At 40.4% G+C, this 16,538-nt stretch overlaps 1 protein-coding gene across 8 annotated transcripts in view; it reads right to left on the minus strand.

Annotated features, from left to right (window-relative positions):
• The window catches only part of OSBPL1A (oxysterol binding protein like 1A), a 277,900-nt gene that overhangs the window by 18,051 nt on the left and 243,311 nt on the right, over positions 1-16,538 (minus strand). For all 8 annotated transcript variants that reach the window (XM_086682632.1, XM_025931211.2, XM_086682634.1 and 5 more), the window contains 3 exons: positions 3,309-3,443; positions 2,242-2,339; positions 1,097-1,279 (listed from right to left, as the gene is read on the minus strand). In XM_086682632.1, coding sequence (XP_086538758.1) covers positions 1,097-1,279; positions 2,242-2,339; positions 3,309-3,443 — 416 coding nt within the window. The remainder of the gene's footprint in view (positions 1-1,096; positions 1,280-2,241; positions 2,340-3,308; positions 3,444-16,538) is intronic.

Consider the following 16,538-nt stretch of genomic DNA (forward strand, 5'->3'; position numbering starts at 1 on the left):
CATGGAATCTGTGGATTGCTTTGGGTAGTATGGATATATTAACAGTATTAATTCTTATAATATGTGAGCACAGAATTAAGAAAATAATCCCATTTATAACTAAATCAAAAAGAATAAAAGACCTAGGAATAAATTTAGCCAAGAAGTGAAAGACCTGTACATTGAAAACTACAAGACATTAATGAAAGAAATGGGAAGACACAAATAAATGGAAAGATATTCCATGCTAATCTTTTTTTTTTTTTCTATTGCAAAAGAAGAGAACTTTCAAATTTACCTAATGTCTAAGATGGGCCACACAATTATTATTTCCATATTTCTCAAAGTGAATTTTTTTTTTTGAACACTGATTTTTTTTTTTTTTTTTTAATTTGAATTCAAGTTAGTTAACATACACTGTAGTCTTGGTTTCAGGAGTAGAACACAGTGATACATCTCTTACACATGACACCCAGTGCTCATCCCAACAGGTGTCCTCCTTTATGCCTGTCACCCATTTAACCCATGCCCCCACCCACCTCCCCTTCAGTAACCCTCAGTTTGTTCTCTGTATTTAAGAGTCTCTTATGGTTTGCCTCCCTCTGTGTTTTTATTGTATTTTTCCTTCCTTTCCCCTGTTTATCTGTTTTGTTTCTTAAATTCCACATATGATTGAAATCATATGACACCTGTCTTTGACTTATTTCACCTAGCATAATACAGTCTAGTTCCATCCACGTTGTTGCAAGTGGCAACAACGCTGAGTAGTATTCCGTTGTATATATATATTCCACATTTTCTTTATCTATTCATTTTGAAAGATGGATAAAGAAAACATCACTATGATGTACAGAAAGCATCTTCCTTAAGAACTACCATGGAATAATTGATTCCATTCTATCTTAAAATAGATCCAAACATTAACTTAAACTTTGTATATATACCTATATAGAAAATCAACGGCTATTGTCCTGTTTCTCAATTCTTTTACAGAAAGTGGATAATTTACACTGTTTATAAGCGGTTTCTTTTTCTCCAACTTTAGAACAATACTGTCAGGTCTGTGGGTAAGTGTAGACAGACATGAAAAGAGTTTAATGGCTTGATTCCAACTCACTCAAGGAGCTCTAAAGTGATGGTTCCTTTGGGTTCTGCTTCTACACTCTTGCCCCAGAACTTCAGTTTGGGGTAGATCGAGCCATGAAAGATGAAATCGTTGTTTAATCCTTCAGCATGAAATGCACTAATGGGTGGGTGATGGCTGACCTGCTCCGAGATGAGTCTGAAACCAAGGTCATCTCTTGAGATTTAAAAAGAAAAAAAAAAAAAGCAACACTGTAATTAACTCTTATCATGTAACGTGTACATCACTTTCGTTTCAGTCAAAAGGCAATGTAAAAGTATTAAAGCAGCAGATTCTAGCTACTTGAAAATATTAAAGAACACACACATGAATTTGGGTGACCTGCATGAATTGCCAATATGAGCCATGTAAATTTAAACTTCTTCCGCTGATACTAGGATAGAGGAATCTAATGTGTCCCCACCCTTCCAAACGTTTAGAAAATACATGTTATTGGGGCGCCTGGGTGGCTCAGTTAGTTGAGCGTCCAATTTCAGCTCGGGGCATGATCATGTGGTTTGTGGATTCGAGCCCCACGTCGGGCTCTGTGCTGACAGCTCAGAGCCTGGTGCCCACTTCAGATCTGTGTCTCCCTCTCTCTCTGCCCCTCCCCCAGCTCAATCCTCTCTCTCAAAAACCAATGAACATTAAAAAGAAATTAAATTAAAAAAAATAATAAATAGTATCCAAACTTGTATAAAAAGGGAAGATTCAGAAAAACTAAAGCCAAATGAATTCCTTAATTGTGGATCAAGAAACAGGCAAACAGAAGTGCATCTATAGATGTGTCATTGCCTTTATGCCAACAGTACACATTTATGTTACTATATTTGATATGGGTATTAAAAAAATTCCAATCACATGATCTATGTAAGGAGAAAAGAATAATTAATCCCACATGATCAGTAATATTGAAATCGCTTAATTACTTCTTATAATGGTGCATTTTATGCATGTTTCCACATTTCTGACAGAGTCTCTAAAAGAGAAACAAACATCAAAATTGTTAACTTGCTCCAGGAATGCAAATGTTGGTAACGTTAAAAAAATATATATGTTTTTTTCCTCTTCACCTAAAAAGCTACATGTATCACACAAAGTCAACTACCCATCTCAAAGAGTGAAGGAAAGATCTTTACCGAACTAATTCGTAAGTCTCTCCCAGAAGCGGGTTGAAAGGCTTTCCAGTGCGTTCCCACTGAGAAGCAACAGCAGATACAGCAAATGCAGCTACACACTGTGGAACACAGCATTAGAAGTTAAAGATAGCCTCACTTGCTCCCCATTCTTTAAGGAACTGAAATCTTGAAGATAATAATTACAAAATTATTTTGAGGAGTTTAATTACTTTGGATTTTTAATATATCTCTAGCAACTTAATATGCAAGTGTGTGTATTCAAAATGAAAAATACTGAGTCTCTGCTATAGTCATTCTGAGCTATGGTTTTTGTAACACCCTGAGTGCTACAAATTCACTCAAGAACTTAAAAAACTCTCAAACCCCAAATTACTTTTAATTCCCTTAAAATTTCTAAAAGTACAATTTGAGGATAGGGAAAAAGAGATAAAACTAAACAAATTGGTATTAAGTCCCAGGAGGTTGGGGAAAGCTGATTTATATAAATGAAAGAACAGAAAGATTCCGTTTAGAATGCTATTGCTTTGTCTGGAGAACAATGTGTCTATTCTGCTCTGCCTGTAACTAATCCATCTGTACACATCATGTAAGCATCTTCTATCCAAAACAAAATTACAAAGTGCAATTCCTTGTTATCTTTTGTTTTAATCTAGAATAGTGTGTAAGTTAATTACACACATAAGCATAAATATACATATTTGTGTATGTATGTGTGTGTTCACTCCTTCTCGGAAATACTCTAAGAAAGTGTGAAAGAAGAAAACTTGAGCTGTTTCTCCCAACACATTACTTTCTAAAATGAAGACTCAGAAACAGCTCACCAACATCCGATTTGGTTATGGACCACCTTCTGCTTCTCTTCCAATTGTCACTCGTCTTCCCACTGTGGTGGCACTCTGGCCAGAGGATGGCAGGGGAAGGAACACAGAGGACACTCCAAATATTCTAAGTTTTAATAACATTTACCAATCTCACGCTGGATTGAACATGAATTTTGTGTATGTTTCGGGGGTGGAGGTGGCAGAGAAGTCTCTGAGATTTAAACCCTTTCAGTGCTTGACACGTACCTGCATCCTTTCCACAGAATCAGAAAATGAACTGGCCTTGTGGATGAGGTATGTATGTTCCATATATTCAGTGAGTCGTTGTAGGAAGCTCAAAGGCTCATTAAATATAACTGGCATGGTGATCTTGGATAGTTCCTATTTAACAAGAAAACGGAAATGGTGATGTCAATACACATGACAATATATATGACAAACTTACCTGCTGGTATCTTTATCTCACATGTCTCCTGGGAAGGAAGTAACAGAAAATTGCAGCCCATGAAACTGAATTAGCATCAGTTCACTTTCACAAATCTTTCCCAGAGGGCAATATGGAGTATATTGTTCTAGGCCTCGAAGGAAATATAAACACTCCCCACACATTCTCCTTCTCTTCAAGGAGCTCATGATCTGGTGAGCATTAGATAACAACTATTAATAAATCTGCCTTAGATGAGAATTAGGAAATGGGGGGCATCTGGGCGGCTCAGTCTGTTAAGCATCTGACGCTTGATTTTGGCTCAGGTCATGATCTCACAGGGAGACTGAGCCCTGCATTAGGCTCTGTGCTGAGAGCACAGAGCCTGCTTGGGATTCTCTCTCCCTGCACCCCACCCCTGCTCATGTTCTCTCCCTCTCTCTCTCAAAATAAATAAACGTAAAAAAAAATTGGAAATGGGATACAAAGATGATGGGGCCCCCAAAACCAAAAATCTTCATAGTGAGCTAATGATCAAAGCTGAAAGAAATTTCAGGCTGTTTTTGAACAACATTGAGGTTTCCTGAGCGTGCAAATCTACTCTACTTTGTGGACTAGGTACTAGAAGGCTATTGTACACATTACAGAATAGGCTTTAAATTCTGTCTGCTAGAATGACACAATCACAGTAGACTTCCAAAAATAATGTAATGATTGGGCGGGGGGGAGGGAGGGGGGTGGTCTCTGACTTGAAGTTTCAACCCTGTATACCCTATCCTGCCAGCAAACAACAGCATCGTTAGGTCTTTAAAAAATTCATTACGTAACATACTTATCTTGGTATTCTCTAGGATATTCGGATGATCTTCTCAACCCTTCACCTACCATTAGTTATGTTTCCTTTGGAAATCAGGTCTTTCATAAATTTTACTGACTAAAGCTACAGGCCAGGTGAACATTCCCAAGGTGCCATCCAAGTTGAATGCCACCTGCCTTAGCTGACTTTCCCCTCCTCAATATCCACGTTCTTACTAATCCATACAATTAAAAGTAATATAACTTTCACAAGACTACAACTAGAGTGCATTAGAAACATTAAGCTCATTCATTACCATAAAGTATTGCAGAACAGACAGACATGTAACAGCTCAACCTAATTAACAGAAGTGGGAAGTCTATTGCTGTCTCACTGGGGAGACAAGGGAGAATACGAACACAGAAAGAGATAAAGAAAAGAAAACTGCGCTATATACACTTGGAGATCTCAGTAAGTCCAGAAATTCACTGATGGGGCCCACGTCAGAAAACTGGGACTACCAATGTTTATCTCCAATGAGATGTCTCAAGCTCTCTTCCTTCTATTTAAAAATACCTTTCTGGGGCGCCTGGGTGGCTCAGTCGGTTAAGCGGCCGACTTCAGCTCAGGTCATGATCTTGCGGTCCATGAGTTCGAGCTCCGCGTCAGGCTCTGTGCTGACAGCTCAGAGCCTGGAGCCTGTTTCAGATTCTGTGTCTTCCTCTCTCTAACCCTCCCCCGTTCATGCTCTGTCTCTCTCGGTCTCAAAAATAAATAAAGATTAAAAACAAACAAACAAACAAAAAAACCTTCCTTGGGGCGCCTGTTAAGCGGCTGACTTCGGCTCAGGTCATGGTCCGTGAGTTTGAGCCCCGCGCCGGGCTCTGTGCTGACAGCTCAGAGCCTGGAGCCTGTTTCAGATTCTGTGTCTCCCTCTCTCTGACCCTTCCCCCGTTCATGCTTTGTCTCTGTCTCAAAAATAAATAAACGTTAAAAAAAATTTTTTTAAATACCTTCTTTGTTTTCTTTCTTTAAAGAAACAAAACAAAACAAAACACAAGGGTGCCTGGGTGGCTCAGTCAGTTGAGCATCTGACTTCGGCTCAGGTCATGATCTCATGGCTCATGAGTTCAAGTCCCATGTTGGTCTCTGTGCTGACAGCTCAGAGCCTGGAGTCTGCTTTGGATTCTATGTCTCCCTCTCTCTGCCCCTTCCCCACTTGCACACTCTCTCTCTCTCTCTCAAAATAAGTAAACATTAAAAAAAAATCATAGAGGAATATACAACTCTTGAAGTAAAAATGAAAATGCTCCTTTACCCAGAAACGAAGCACCATCAACTATTTGGGATATACTGCTATGTAATTACACAGCAATACGTTAGACGTAGGGGATTTCAATACTCTACGTGCAACGGACAGATCACCTAGACAGATGATCAAAAAAGAAACAATGGACTTAAATGACATGTTAGGCCAGACAGACCCCACAGACATCTACAGAACATTCCACTGAACAGCAGCAAAATACATACTCTTCTCAAATGCCCAAAAAACATTCTCCAGGACAGATTATACATTAGGCACAAACCAGTCTTAATAAATTTAAGAAGATTCAATTGATATCAAGCAACTTTTTGAGCCAAAAGAGTATGAAATTAGAAATGAATTACAAGAGGGGTGCCTGGCCGGCTCAGTTGGAAGAGCATGCACTTCAATCTAGGGGTCAAGGGTTTGAGCCCCACTTGGGCTGTAGAGACTACTTAAACAAGTAAAACTTTAAGAAGAAGAAAAAAATTAATTGTAACAAAAAAAAAACACATAAATTCACAACTATGTGAGATTTAAAACATACTACTGAATAACCAATCAGTCAAAGAACCAAATTCAAAGGGAAAATCAAGAAATATCTTGAGACAAATGAAAATGGAAATACAACATGCCAAAGCTGATGGGATGCAGCAAAAGCAATTCTAGGAGGGAGGTTTACAGCAATAGAGGACTACCTCAAGCAGCAAGAAAAATCTCAAATAAACAATCTAACCTTACACCTAAAGGAGATAGAAAAAGAACAAACTAAGGCCAAAGGTACTAGAAAAAAGGATGTAACAAAGATCAGAAGGGAAATAAATGAAATAGAGACTAAAAAGCCAACAGAAAAAAGAATTCAAATAAAATAATAAATAAAAGGAAAGACATAATTGATACCATAAAAATACAGAGGATCATATGGGCAAAATGGGTGAAGGAGAGTGGGAGACAGAGGCTTCCAGCTATGAAATAAATAAGTCATGGGGAAAAAGGTACAGCACAGGGAAGGTAAGCAATGTAACATATGTAATGTGTGGTGAGAGGTGGTAGCTACACTTGTGGTGAGCACAGCATAATGTGTAGACTCGCTGAATCACCACGCTGTACACCTGCAACCAGTGTAACATTGTATATCAACTACAGTTCAATTAAAAAAAATACATGGAAAAACTGCAAAGGCTCATAAACTACTACGAGCAATTACATACTAACAAATTGGAAATCTTCGAAGAAATGGATGAATTCCTAGAAATACATACCCTACAGAATGAAATCATGAAAAAGGAGAAAATCTGGACAAATTATCAATAAGGAGACTGAAACAGTTATCAAAAGTCTGCCAACAAACAAAAGTCCAGGATCACATGGCTTCACTGGTAAATTCTGCCAGAATGTACTTCTCTGACTCCTTCAAAAAATAGTAGAGGGAACACTTCCAAATACATTTTGTGAAGTTAGCATTAACCTGATCCTGAAACCAGGCAAGGACACTACAATGAATGTGCATCTGATGAGCACGGATGCAAAGTACCTCAAACAAAGTATTAGCAGACCAAATTCAAAAGTACCTTAAAAGGATCATATACACCATGATCAAGTGTATACACTTGATCAAGTGGATACACTCCAAGGATACAGGATGGTTCAACACCACAAATCAATAAATGTGATATACCACATTAACAAAACGAATGATTAAAATCATATGATCACCTCACTAGATGCAAAAAAAAAAATACATGTAACAAAATTCACCATCCTTCCATGATAAAGCTCTTAACAAAGTGGGTAAAGTGGGAATATACCTCAACCTAATAAAGTCCATATATGACAAGCCCACAGCTAACATCACGCTTTCTGATTTCAAACAGTATCACAAAGCTATAGTAATTGACACAGTATGGTACTGGCACAAACCTGGCCACACAGGTAAATGGAACAGAGAGCCCAGAAATAAACCCCCACATATCTGGTTAATTTCTGACAAAGAAGCCAAGAATATACAATGGGGGGAAAGGACAGTTTCCTCAATAGATGTTGCTAGGAAAACCGGACAGCCATATACAAAAGAATGATGCTAGACCACTGTCTTACACCATTCACAATAATCAACTCAATACAGATTAAAGATTTAAATGTAAGAACTGTAACCATATAACCCCTAGATGAAAACACAAGGGGTAAGATCATCATAGGTCTTGTAATGATTTTTTTTTTTTAATCTGACATCAAAAGCAAAAGTAACAGGCAAAAACAAACATCTGGGACCATATCAAACAGAAAACCTTCTGCACAGCAAAGAAAACCATCAACAAAATGAAAATAGCAACCTATAGGATGGGAGAAAATATTTCCAAATCACGTATCTGATAAGAGGGTAGGATCCAAGATACATATTACAAAAACTCTTACAACTTAATAGAAACAAAAAAGATTAAAAAATGGGCACAGGAAATGAGTAGATGTTTTTTCAAAGACGACATCCAAATGGCCAATAGGTAAAGGTGCCCAATACCACTGATCATCAGGGAAATGCCAATCAAAACTACAATGAGATTATCACCTCCCACCTGTTAGGATGGCTTTTATATAAAAGAGATGAATGGCTGGCAATAATGTGGAGAAAAGGGAGCCCTTATACACCACTGGGGGGATGTAAAGTGGTACAGACACTGTGCAAAGCACAATGGACATTTCTTAAGAAATTAAAAACAGACCTGCCCTATGATTCAGCAGTTCCACTTCTGGATATTTACCCAAAGAAATGAAAAGATTTTTTTTTTTTTTTATGAAATTTATTGTCAAATTGGTTTCCATACAACACCCAGTGCTCATCCCAACAGGTGCCCTCCTCAATGCCCATCACCCACTTTCCCCTCCCCTCCACTACCCATCAACCCTCAGCTTGTTCTCAGTATTTAAGAGTCTCTTATGGTTTGCCTCCTTCCCTCTCTGTAACTTTTCTTCCCCCCTTCCCCTCCCCCCCCCCGTCTTCTGTTGAGTTTCTCAGGATCCACATATGAGTGAAAACATATGATATCTGTCTTTCTCTGCCTGACTTATTTCACTTAGCATAACACTCTCCAGTTCCAACCACGTTGCTACAAATGGCCAGATTTCATTTTTTCATTGCCTAGTAGTATTCCATTGTATATATAAACCACATCTTCTTTCGTCAGTTGATGGACATTTAGGCTCTTCCCATAATTTCTATAGCTATTGTTGAAAGTGCTGCTATAAACATTGGGGTACAAGTGCCCCTATGCATCAGCACTCCTGTATCCCTTGGGTAAATTCCTAGCAGTGCTATTGCTGGGTCATAGGGTAGATCTATTTTTAATTTTTTGAGGAACCTCCACACTGTTTTCCAGAGTGGCTGCACCAGTTTGCATTCCCATCAACAGTGCAAGAGGGTTTCCATTTCTCCACATCCTCTCCAGCATCTATAGTCTCCTGATTTGTTCATTTTAGCCACTCTGACTGGCGTGAGGCGGTATCTCAGTGTGGTTTTGATTTGTATTTCCCTGATGAGGGAGCGATGTTGACCATCTTTTCATGTGCCTGTTGGCCATCTGGATGTCTTCTATTCATGTTTTCTGCCCATTTCTTCACTGGCTTATTTTGAAAACACTAACTTGAAAAAACATGTGCACCCCATGTTCATTAGAGCATTATTTAGAATAGTCAGTATGGAAACAACCTAAGTGTCCATCAACAGATAAATGAATCAAGAAAATGTGATCATTGGGTCAAGAAAATGACATACACACCCAGGAGTATTATTCGGCCATACAAAAGAAGAAAATCCTGCCATTTGTGACAACACGGATGAAACTGGAGGGCCTTATGCTAAGTGAAATAAGCCAGACAGAGAGAGACAAGTATTCCATAGTATCACCTACATGTGGAAACAACCAACAATAACAACACAATAAAGAACAAACTCATAGAAACATAGTAGGGAGGTGGTTGCCAGAGGCTGCAGGTGGTGAATATGGGAGAGACTGTTAAAAGAGTACAAACTTTTAGTTGTAAGACGAGTAAGATAGAAAGATCTAATGTATAACATGGTGACTATAGTTGATAACACTGTTTTCCGTAAGTGAAATTTGCTAAGGGAGTAGAATTTAAATGTTCTCACACACAATGTAAGATGAGATGTGTGTATGTGAGGTGACTGATGTGTTAAATAACTCAAGGGGAATTCTTTCACAGTGCACAACATATGCAGTCATCTTATATATACTTTAAATGTCTTATAATGTTGTCAACTATATATCAAAAAACCCCATCCCTTCTACAGCCAATGTGCAGTATAGAATATACATTAGAAATAATTTTTCAAAATATCTTCTGAAAAAAATTAATTTACCATCTACTAGGTGCCAGGCACTATTTTAGGCACTGAGTTAAAAGACTTGGTAGGGCCAGTCCTGACCAAGGATGCCCTGCTCTCTTCCCTTACCTCTTACAGATCCTACCCATATTTGAAGGGTCAGCTCAAGTCTCTCCTTCTCAGCTGTTCTAGTTCTCATTGATTTCTCACTTCCTCCAACACCCAGCATACCAGAATCTATATCTCACAATTTAGCTCTTGGTCGTGTGTTGGATTGCATACTGTTATGTCAGCTCATCTCGCTAACTCTACAGTAATACGGTTCTTGAAGGGAGGGATAAAATCTTATACTCTGCCTGTGTCCTCATCACCCCAGAGAGAGAAGAGTACACTGCAGGTGCCCCTACCCTCCATGCTCCTCTGCAGTCCCAATGCCTGCGGACTTTATGCCTACGCAGGCATTTATCACAATACACTAGACTTTGCTGACCCTTCTACTGGAATACAAGCTTCTTGACGTCAAACCCTCTTTTTTTAATTTTTTTTTTAACGTTTTATTTATTTTTGAGACAGAGAGAGACAGAGCATTAATGGGGGAGGGGCAGAGAGAGAGAGGGAGACACAGAATCGAAAGCAGGCTCCAGGCTCTGAGCCATCAGCCCAGAGCCCGACACGGGGCTCGAACTCACAGACCGCGAGATCGTGACCCGAGCTGAAGTCGGACGCTCAACCAACTGAGCCACCCAGGTGCCCCTCAAACCCTCTTTCTAATGATACACAATAGTTCATGTGGCAAAATGTTGTTAGGCTACAAAGCCACATGTTTAAAGAGATGTTTTATAGACATAGCAACAAATACTAGGAGGTCATAGCACCAAAAAATTAACAGCTGTTGTCTCTAGGAGTTGGTAGTGCAGGTAATCTTGACGACCTTATTTATGCTTTTCCATATTTTCTGTTTCCTAACGTGAACATGTATTACTCTTTTAATCAGGGGAGTAAAACAAGAGATTTATCTTAAAATCTAATACTTTCAAGCCTGGCCAAAGGAAGCTAACAACCTTGCACCACAGACACTGGATCGCCTTAGAACACACGCATGGACATTATGCTAATCATAAAACGTACGAGAGAAAAGCGAAGTCTAAGCATAAGGGAAAAAGAACAGCGACAGAACGTGCTCAGGTTGGTCCAGGCCAAAGCTCCAGGGACAGTGAAGTGGCTAAGAGAGTGAGTTCTGAACAGAAAGCAGCATGGTAGCTAGCTGGGACAGGGGCCTGGGAGTTACTGTTTAATGGGTACAGAGTCAGTTCTGCAGGACAAAGAGGCTGGGTGGACGGTGGTGATGGCTGCACATGGCAAATGTACTGATGCCACCGAACTGCATGCTTACAAATCATGAAGATGGTACAGTTTATGCTGTGAATTCTACCACAATTAGAAAAACAAAAAGGAATGGGGTCTGAGATTGAAGGCCCCTTGCTACCTAATACTTGCGTCACCACAAGTAAGTCCCTCACCTCTCCTCAGATGGGGATTTCATTGCATACGTCACAGGGCTTGTAAAGATCAGGTTAATTCATCTATGGCACTTAGAAGAGCACCAGGCAGACATGAAGTGAGCAATAAATGTGAGCTATTACCATTAAGAATGCATGCAAGAGTGCCAAGTCCTCCCAGATGCAGAGAGGCAAGAGAGCCTCAGAGGTTGGGATACTTCACCTGGTCGCCTGGGCTGTAGAAAAGCTATTGAGAAAGCAGCATGGCTTCCGCACTCTGACTTTAAAGGGTGAGGGACTGAAGGAAAGGACCCCTGCTCCCCCTGGAGCCCCAGTCAGGACGGGATGGCTGCAGTCCCCCTGGTAAGGTTCTCTCTGCTGGCCGGCTGGCTGCTCCATCCAATCACCAAGACAGGAATTCATGGAGGGGACGACTTGAGTCATGTCCTTGACTAGTATGTGACCCACACCATGCCATTCTTCATCTCTACATTTCACTTCGTTGTGTACAACATCAAGATGAGATGTACTCATTACAGCAATGAAGAACTTTACCTCAAAGCTTGATTCTGGATTTTTTCCCCCCAAAAAGTACTAAAAGGACTACAAAATATTCCCTGAGGGAATAGGATATGTGCTAGAGGTGAGGGCATTTTAGCTTGTCCCTAATTACAAAGGATCAGATGAGAATCGTGTCCTAGGGGCTTAATCTTTCATCTCTAAAGCAATGCTGGGTATGCTGCACCTCTTCACATATAGCCCCCACCCCCCCGGGGAAAATATAAAGGCAAGGACAGGACCATCCAGGATCTATCAGCCACTGGCCTCTCACACTAGTTGGCTAGACTTTATAGGAGTTAGTGAGTCAGTGAAAGTGGGCGTAGTGTAAACTCTGAGACCACTGCACAAAGGACATGGTTTTATCATGAATTCAATGGCTAGATTATTTCCAATCATTTGAAAAGCTCCTAATCTAAATAAGCTTCTTTAAATCCAATGTTGTAATCTAGAATAATTTAAACTCTTTCTTACTTCTTTTAGTTAGCCCAGAACGTAAGCATTCAGAGAAATGAAAAGGCACACATCTGGGCCAAATATCAGAGAGGGAATACAAAGGAAAGAAAAGATCCTGGAGAACATATATACATAAATCCAGTCCACCATAACAACAGCCTCACCCTGAGAATGAGAAGAGTAGGAGTATTTATACTCTTAAAATACAGCAATAGACTTAATTTTATTGCCTCTATTAGTGAAATTATTTTAAAATAATATTACAGTAATTTTTAATTGTTAAAATCTACAGTTCCCTAGGTATGTAATGAAAACTCAAGTGACAGAAACCCTACTTCATTCCGTTTTGGAATTTTACAGTGACCTCACTTTTACTTCCCATATAATAAAGTTTGGTAGTGGACTCTCTAGATACCGTATACTAATTAGTACTGTGCAGATTCCAATAATAGGAAAAGAAACAACGCACATTATGAGGGTCAAGTTTCAGGAAGAAACGTGAACTAGGCTACTCTGATCACCAGGAGCATCAGTCGGCTGAAAAATTAAATATTTATGCCAGGCAGTTCCACCCTGTGACCCAGCTAAAAACACAGTTTAAATTTATCCATGCAAATTAATAGCAACCAATGATGAAACTGAAGAAACTCTTAATTGCAATTTCTCATCTGCTGACAAACTGAGAAAGGGACAAAGAGAGAGAGAGAGAGAGAGAAGTCTGTTTGCTTCATCTTTGGAGCACTATATAAACAACCTGAAGGCAAGGCCAAGTTTGATCCCAGCTAAAATGGAAAATATTTTATAGCTGTAAACTCTAACACTGTAATACCCAATTGTGCAAATATTTAAGACCTGGGTTACAGAGAGAAACTCAACTTAGGTCTCTGGCTAAATTCGTCTGCTCGTTTGCCCAGGCAGCCAGCGTGCAGGCAGAGTCCTCACCCAGGAGTGGGACCCAAGCACTAAATGGGTTTCCAGGCTCCTCAGTGTTGGGCAAGTGCTAGAAGCAGCCTTGGTTCTGCTTGTTGGATGTCCCTTCTGCAAGATGAAGTTGGCACTGGCTCCTTCCTCACCACCACCCCCCCCCCACCGCCCCACCTCCCACAGCTACCAAGGATGTAAACATTCATCCCGCTTACATTTAAGGGCTTTGGAGGGTCAAAGGTCTCTTTCACATCTTGGGCTACTCAGCCCCCTCCCTCCATAAGATGTCTACCATCTATCTACTAGTTTATCTTGCATGAGAGGTTCTTGCTATCCGAATACCACTGATTGTGTCCAAAGCAGCCGCACGAAGAACTCAAAAGACTCCTGGGACCATCTGGATGAGCAGTTTAAAAAAGGCCTCCCGCCCTTATGCCTTCTGCTGTCGGTCACACCACTGTTCCTCACAGACCTGCCCAAGGGGAACACAACAGGGGAATGAGTGGGAGATAACACACTTGGAAATGAAGGAACTGTGGAGCAGGAAAGGGGTATGTGTTTGTGTGTGAACTGAACCACACTGTGCTCAGCTTGGTGCAAACCAATGGTAAAAAACAAAGAAAAACAGAAGACAAGCTACAAGGAAAAAGATGAACAAAAAGATATTCTTTTCCTATTCTTCCTGTCTAGTAGCGGAGTATTTTCAGAGTTGGGAGGCATTTAACCGAAGTCTGGACAACCACGACAGGAACGTGGAAAGACAACAGATGTACTGGCTGACGCCTGGATGGATCTCAGTCTTCACCCTGTATTCACTCAAGGTGCACAAAGACTGGCTAGTAGCTACGTGGGCGGGGCTGCTTTAAGGGAACCAATTTCCAGAGGCTCAGCCTCCACAGGCACTCTTACCTAATTATGGGAAGGTCTGAGCAGACACCTGCATTGGAGGTCATGCTTTCTCTTCTCCCACTTGCCCTCAACTACTCTTCTGTGACGGGGGTGGGGTGGGGGGACACCTCACACCATCCTCAATCACTGTATAGTATTCTCACTCTGAAATGTAAAACTCGTTAGGGTACCAAACGAAGGGAGGTGTAGAAGTACAGTACTGGTATCAGGGAGGCCCCTTTAACTGAGGCACCATAACCTGCATGAGGGCCCCATGACTTTCCCTGTTTCAGTTAAGGGAAAGACCTGACATCAGAAAAGGGCTCTTCTGGCCATTTCTCCCATACCAGGGTATTCTGATTTCAGAAGACTGGAAAGGAGGGTGGTAAAGATGCTAGGTTTTGTTTAACTACTTTGCTGTTTCTGTTCCCCGTCTCTCAAGTCAGTATTTATCACGTACCAGCTTTGGCAAAGCTCCAAATCTTACCTCAGTCTGTATCAATCTTAGATTTAGAATTCAAGAATGGGACAGATGTCACAGTGACATATACTAATATGTTTATCTGAACCCCAAAATACCATCACTCCTGGCAGGACATCCAGTTGACCTGGGATGTGTCCGAGTATGGACCGGCTCTACGGCTGTGTGCAGGCACCCTGCATCAAGTGAATGAGCTAGATCTGTGGTTCTGAGGGAAAAACTGTAAAGCTCACGGTAAGATAAAAGCATTTTATCAAAAATTATTATACTGATACAGGTGTGTTTCAGCGAAAAATATTTCAATTTTCTCATCCCCGTCTCACTACTGCAATGTACATGTGAGTAAGAGGACAGAGCTACGTGTGCACCAAGAGTTGAGAGCCCTGGCAAAGCTTCTCTGGCTACATTTCCCAGAGATCAAGGCACCTATGACTCCAATGGAGGCTCAGAAGACCTTCTACGAGTTAGACTTCTCCAAATTTGTTCACAGTAACACTGAAGAAAGTCCTAATTGAGCTGTCAACTTATGGATCATAAAAATTTTTTTTTTCAATATATGAAGTTTATTGTCAAATTGGTTTCCATACAACACCCAGTGTTCATCCCAAAAGGTGACCTCCTCAATACCCATCACCCACCCTCCCCACCCTCCCACCCCCATCACCCTCAGTTTGTTCTCAGTTTTTAAGAGTCTCTTATGCTTTGGCTCTCTCCCACTCTAACCTCCTTTTTACTTTTTTTTTTTTTTTTTTCAACGTTTATTTATTTTTGGGATAGAGAGAGACAGAGCATGAACGGGGGAGGGGCAGAGAGAGAGGGAGACACAGAATCGGAAACAGGCTCCAGGCTCTGAGCCATCAGCCCAGAGCCCGACGCGGGGCTCGAACTCACGGACCGCGAGATCGTGACCTGGCTGAAGTCGGACGCTTAACCGACTGCGCCACCCAGGCGCCCCTCTAACCTCCTTTTTAAAAATGTTTTTGATAATACATTGTTATCTGAACTTGTGGCACACAGTTGGCAAAGGGTTGAAGAACTGAACGGTATTGCGAGATTCAAAAACCCCACCAAATCCCTACTCCCATCTGTCTACTAATATGAGCAAGGTTTTTAAATCCCAGAATCTATTAAAAAATTACATAACTGTTATTGAAAAGTCCATCACATTCTAGCAATAGATAGGTGACATTCTCAGATCTCTAAACCCAGCAGAAAAAATCCATTTTATGAACATTTCACCCTTTATGTTAATATTTTCATAAATTTTGTAATGCTTGTTATTTTGATAACTCACATATTAATACTTGTAAGAATAACAAGACGCAAAGAAACTTAAAGTCTTAAGGTCACAGGATATACACTGTCTGATTTTTATTTTTATAAGTATTTTTGTGATAGCAAAGTGTGATAATCAGTAAAAGACCTTAAAAGATAAAAAGTGTAGGAAATATGGAGAAGAAGAATGAATCAAAGGAGCAAATGGAACTGTAAACTTTTCAACTCTTAAAGTAACAGCTTGCTCTTGTACTGAAATCTCTATGGTATTTGGTTCCACTGGACATCATTAACAGTAATATCACATTTTCATTTTAAAAGGTCATATATATTTATAATATATCAGACCTTTCTCATTTCTGATAACAATCCAACACTAATATTCTATGACTCCAAGATATTTAGTGAACACAGGGTTGGCACCTGCAAAGCCCTGGGCACGGTTGCCTACTCAAATTCTGGGCCTCACCCCGGTGCTGGCCCTGGTTTTGAAAGTCACTAGGCATGAACACCCAGGACCTAACCTCTGG

This window comes from Puma concolor, chromosome D3 (genome assembly GCF_028749965.1).
Source record: "Puma concolor isolate L17-30 chromosome D3, mPumCon1.1.hap2, whole genome shotgun sequence".
NCBI lineage: Eukaryota > Metazoa > Chordata > Mammalia > Carnivora > Felidae > Puma > Puma concolor.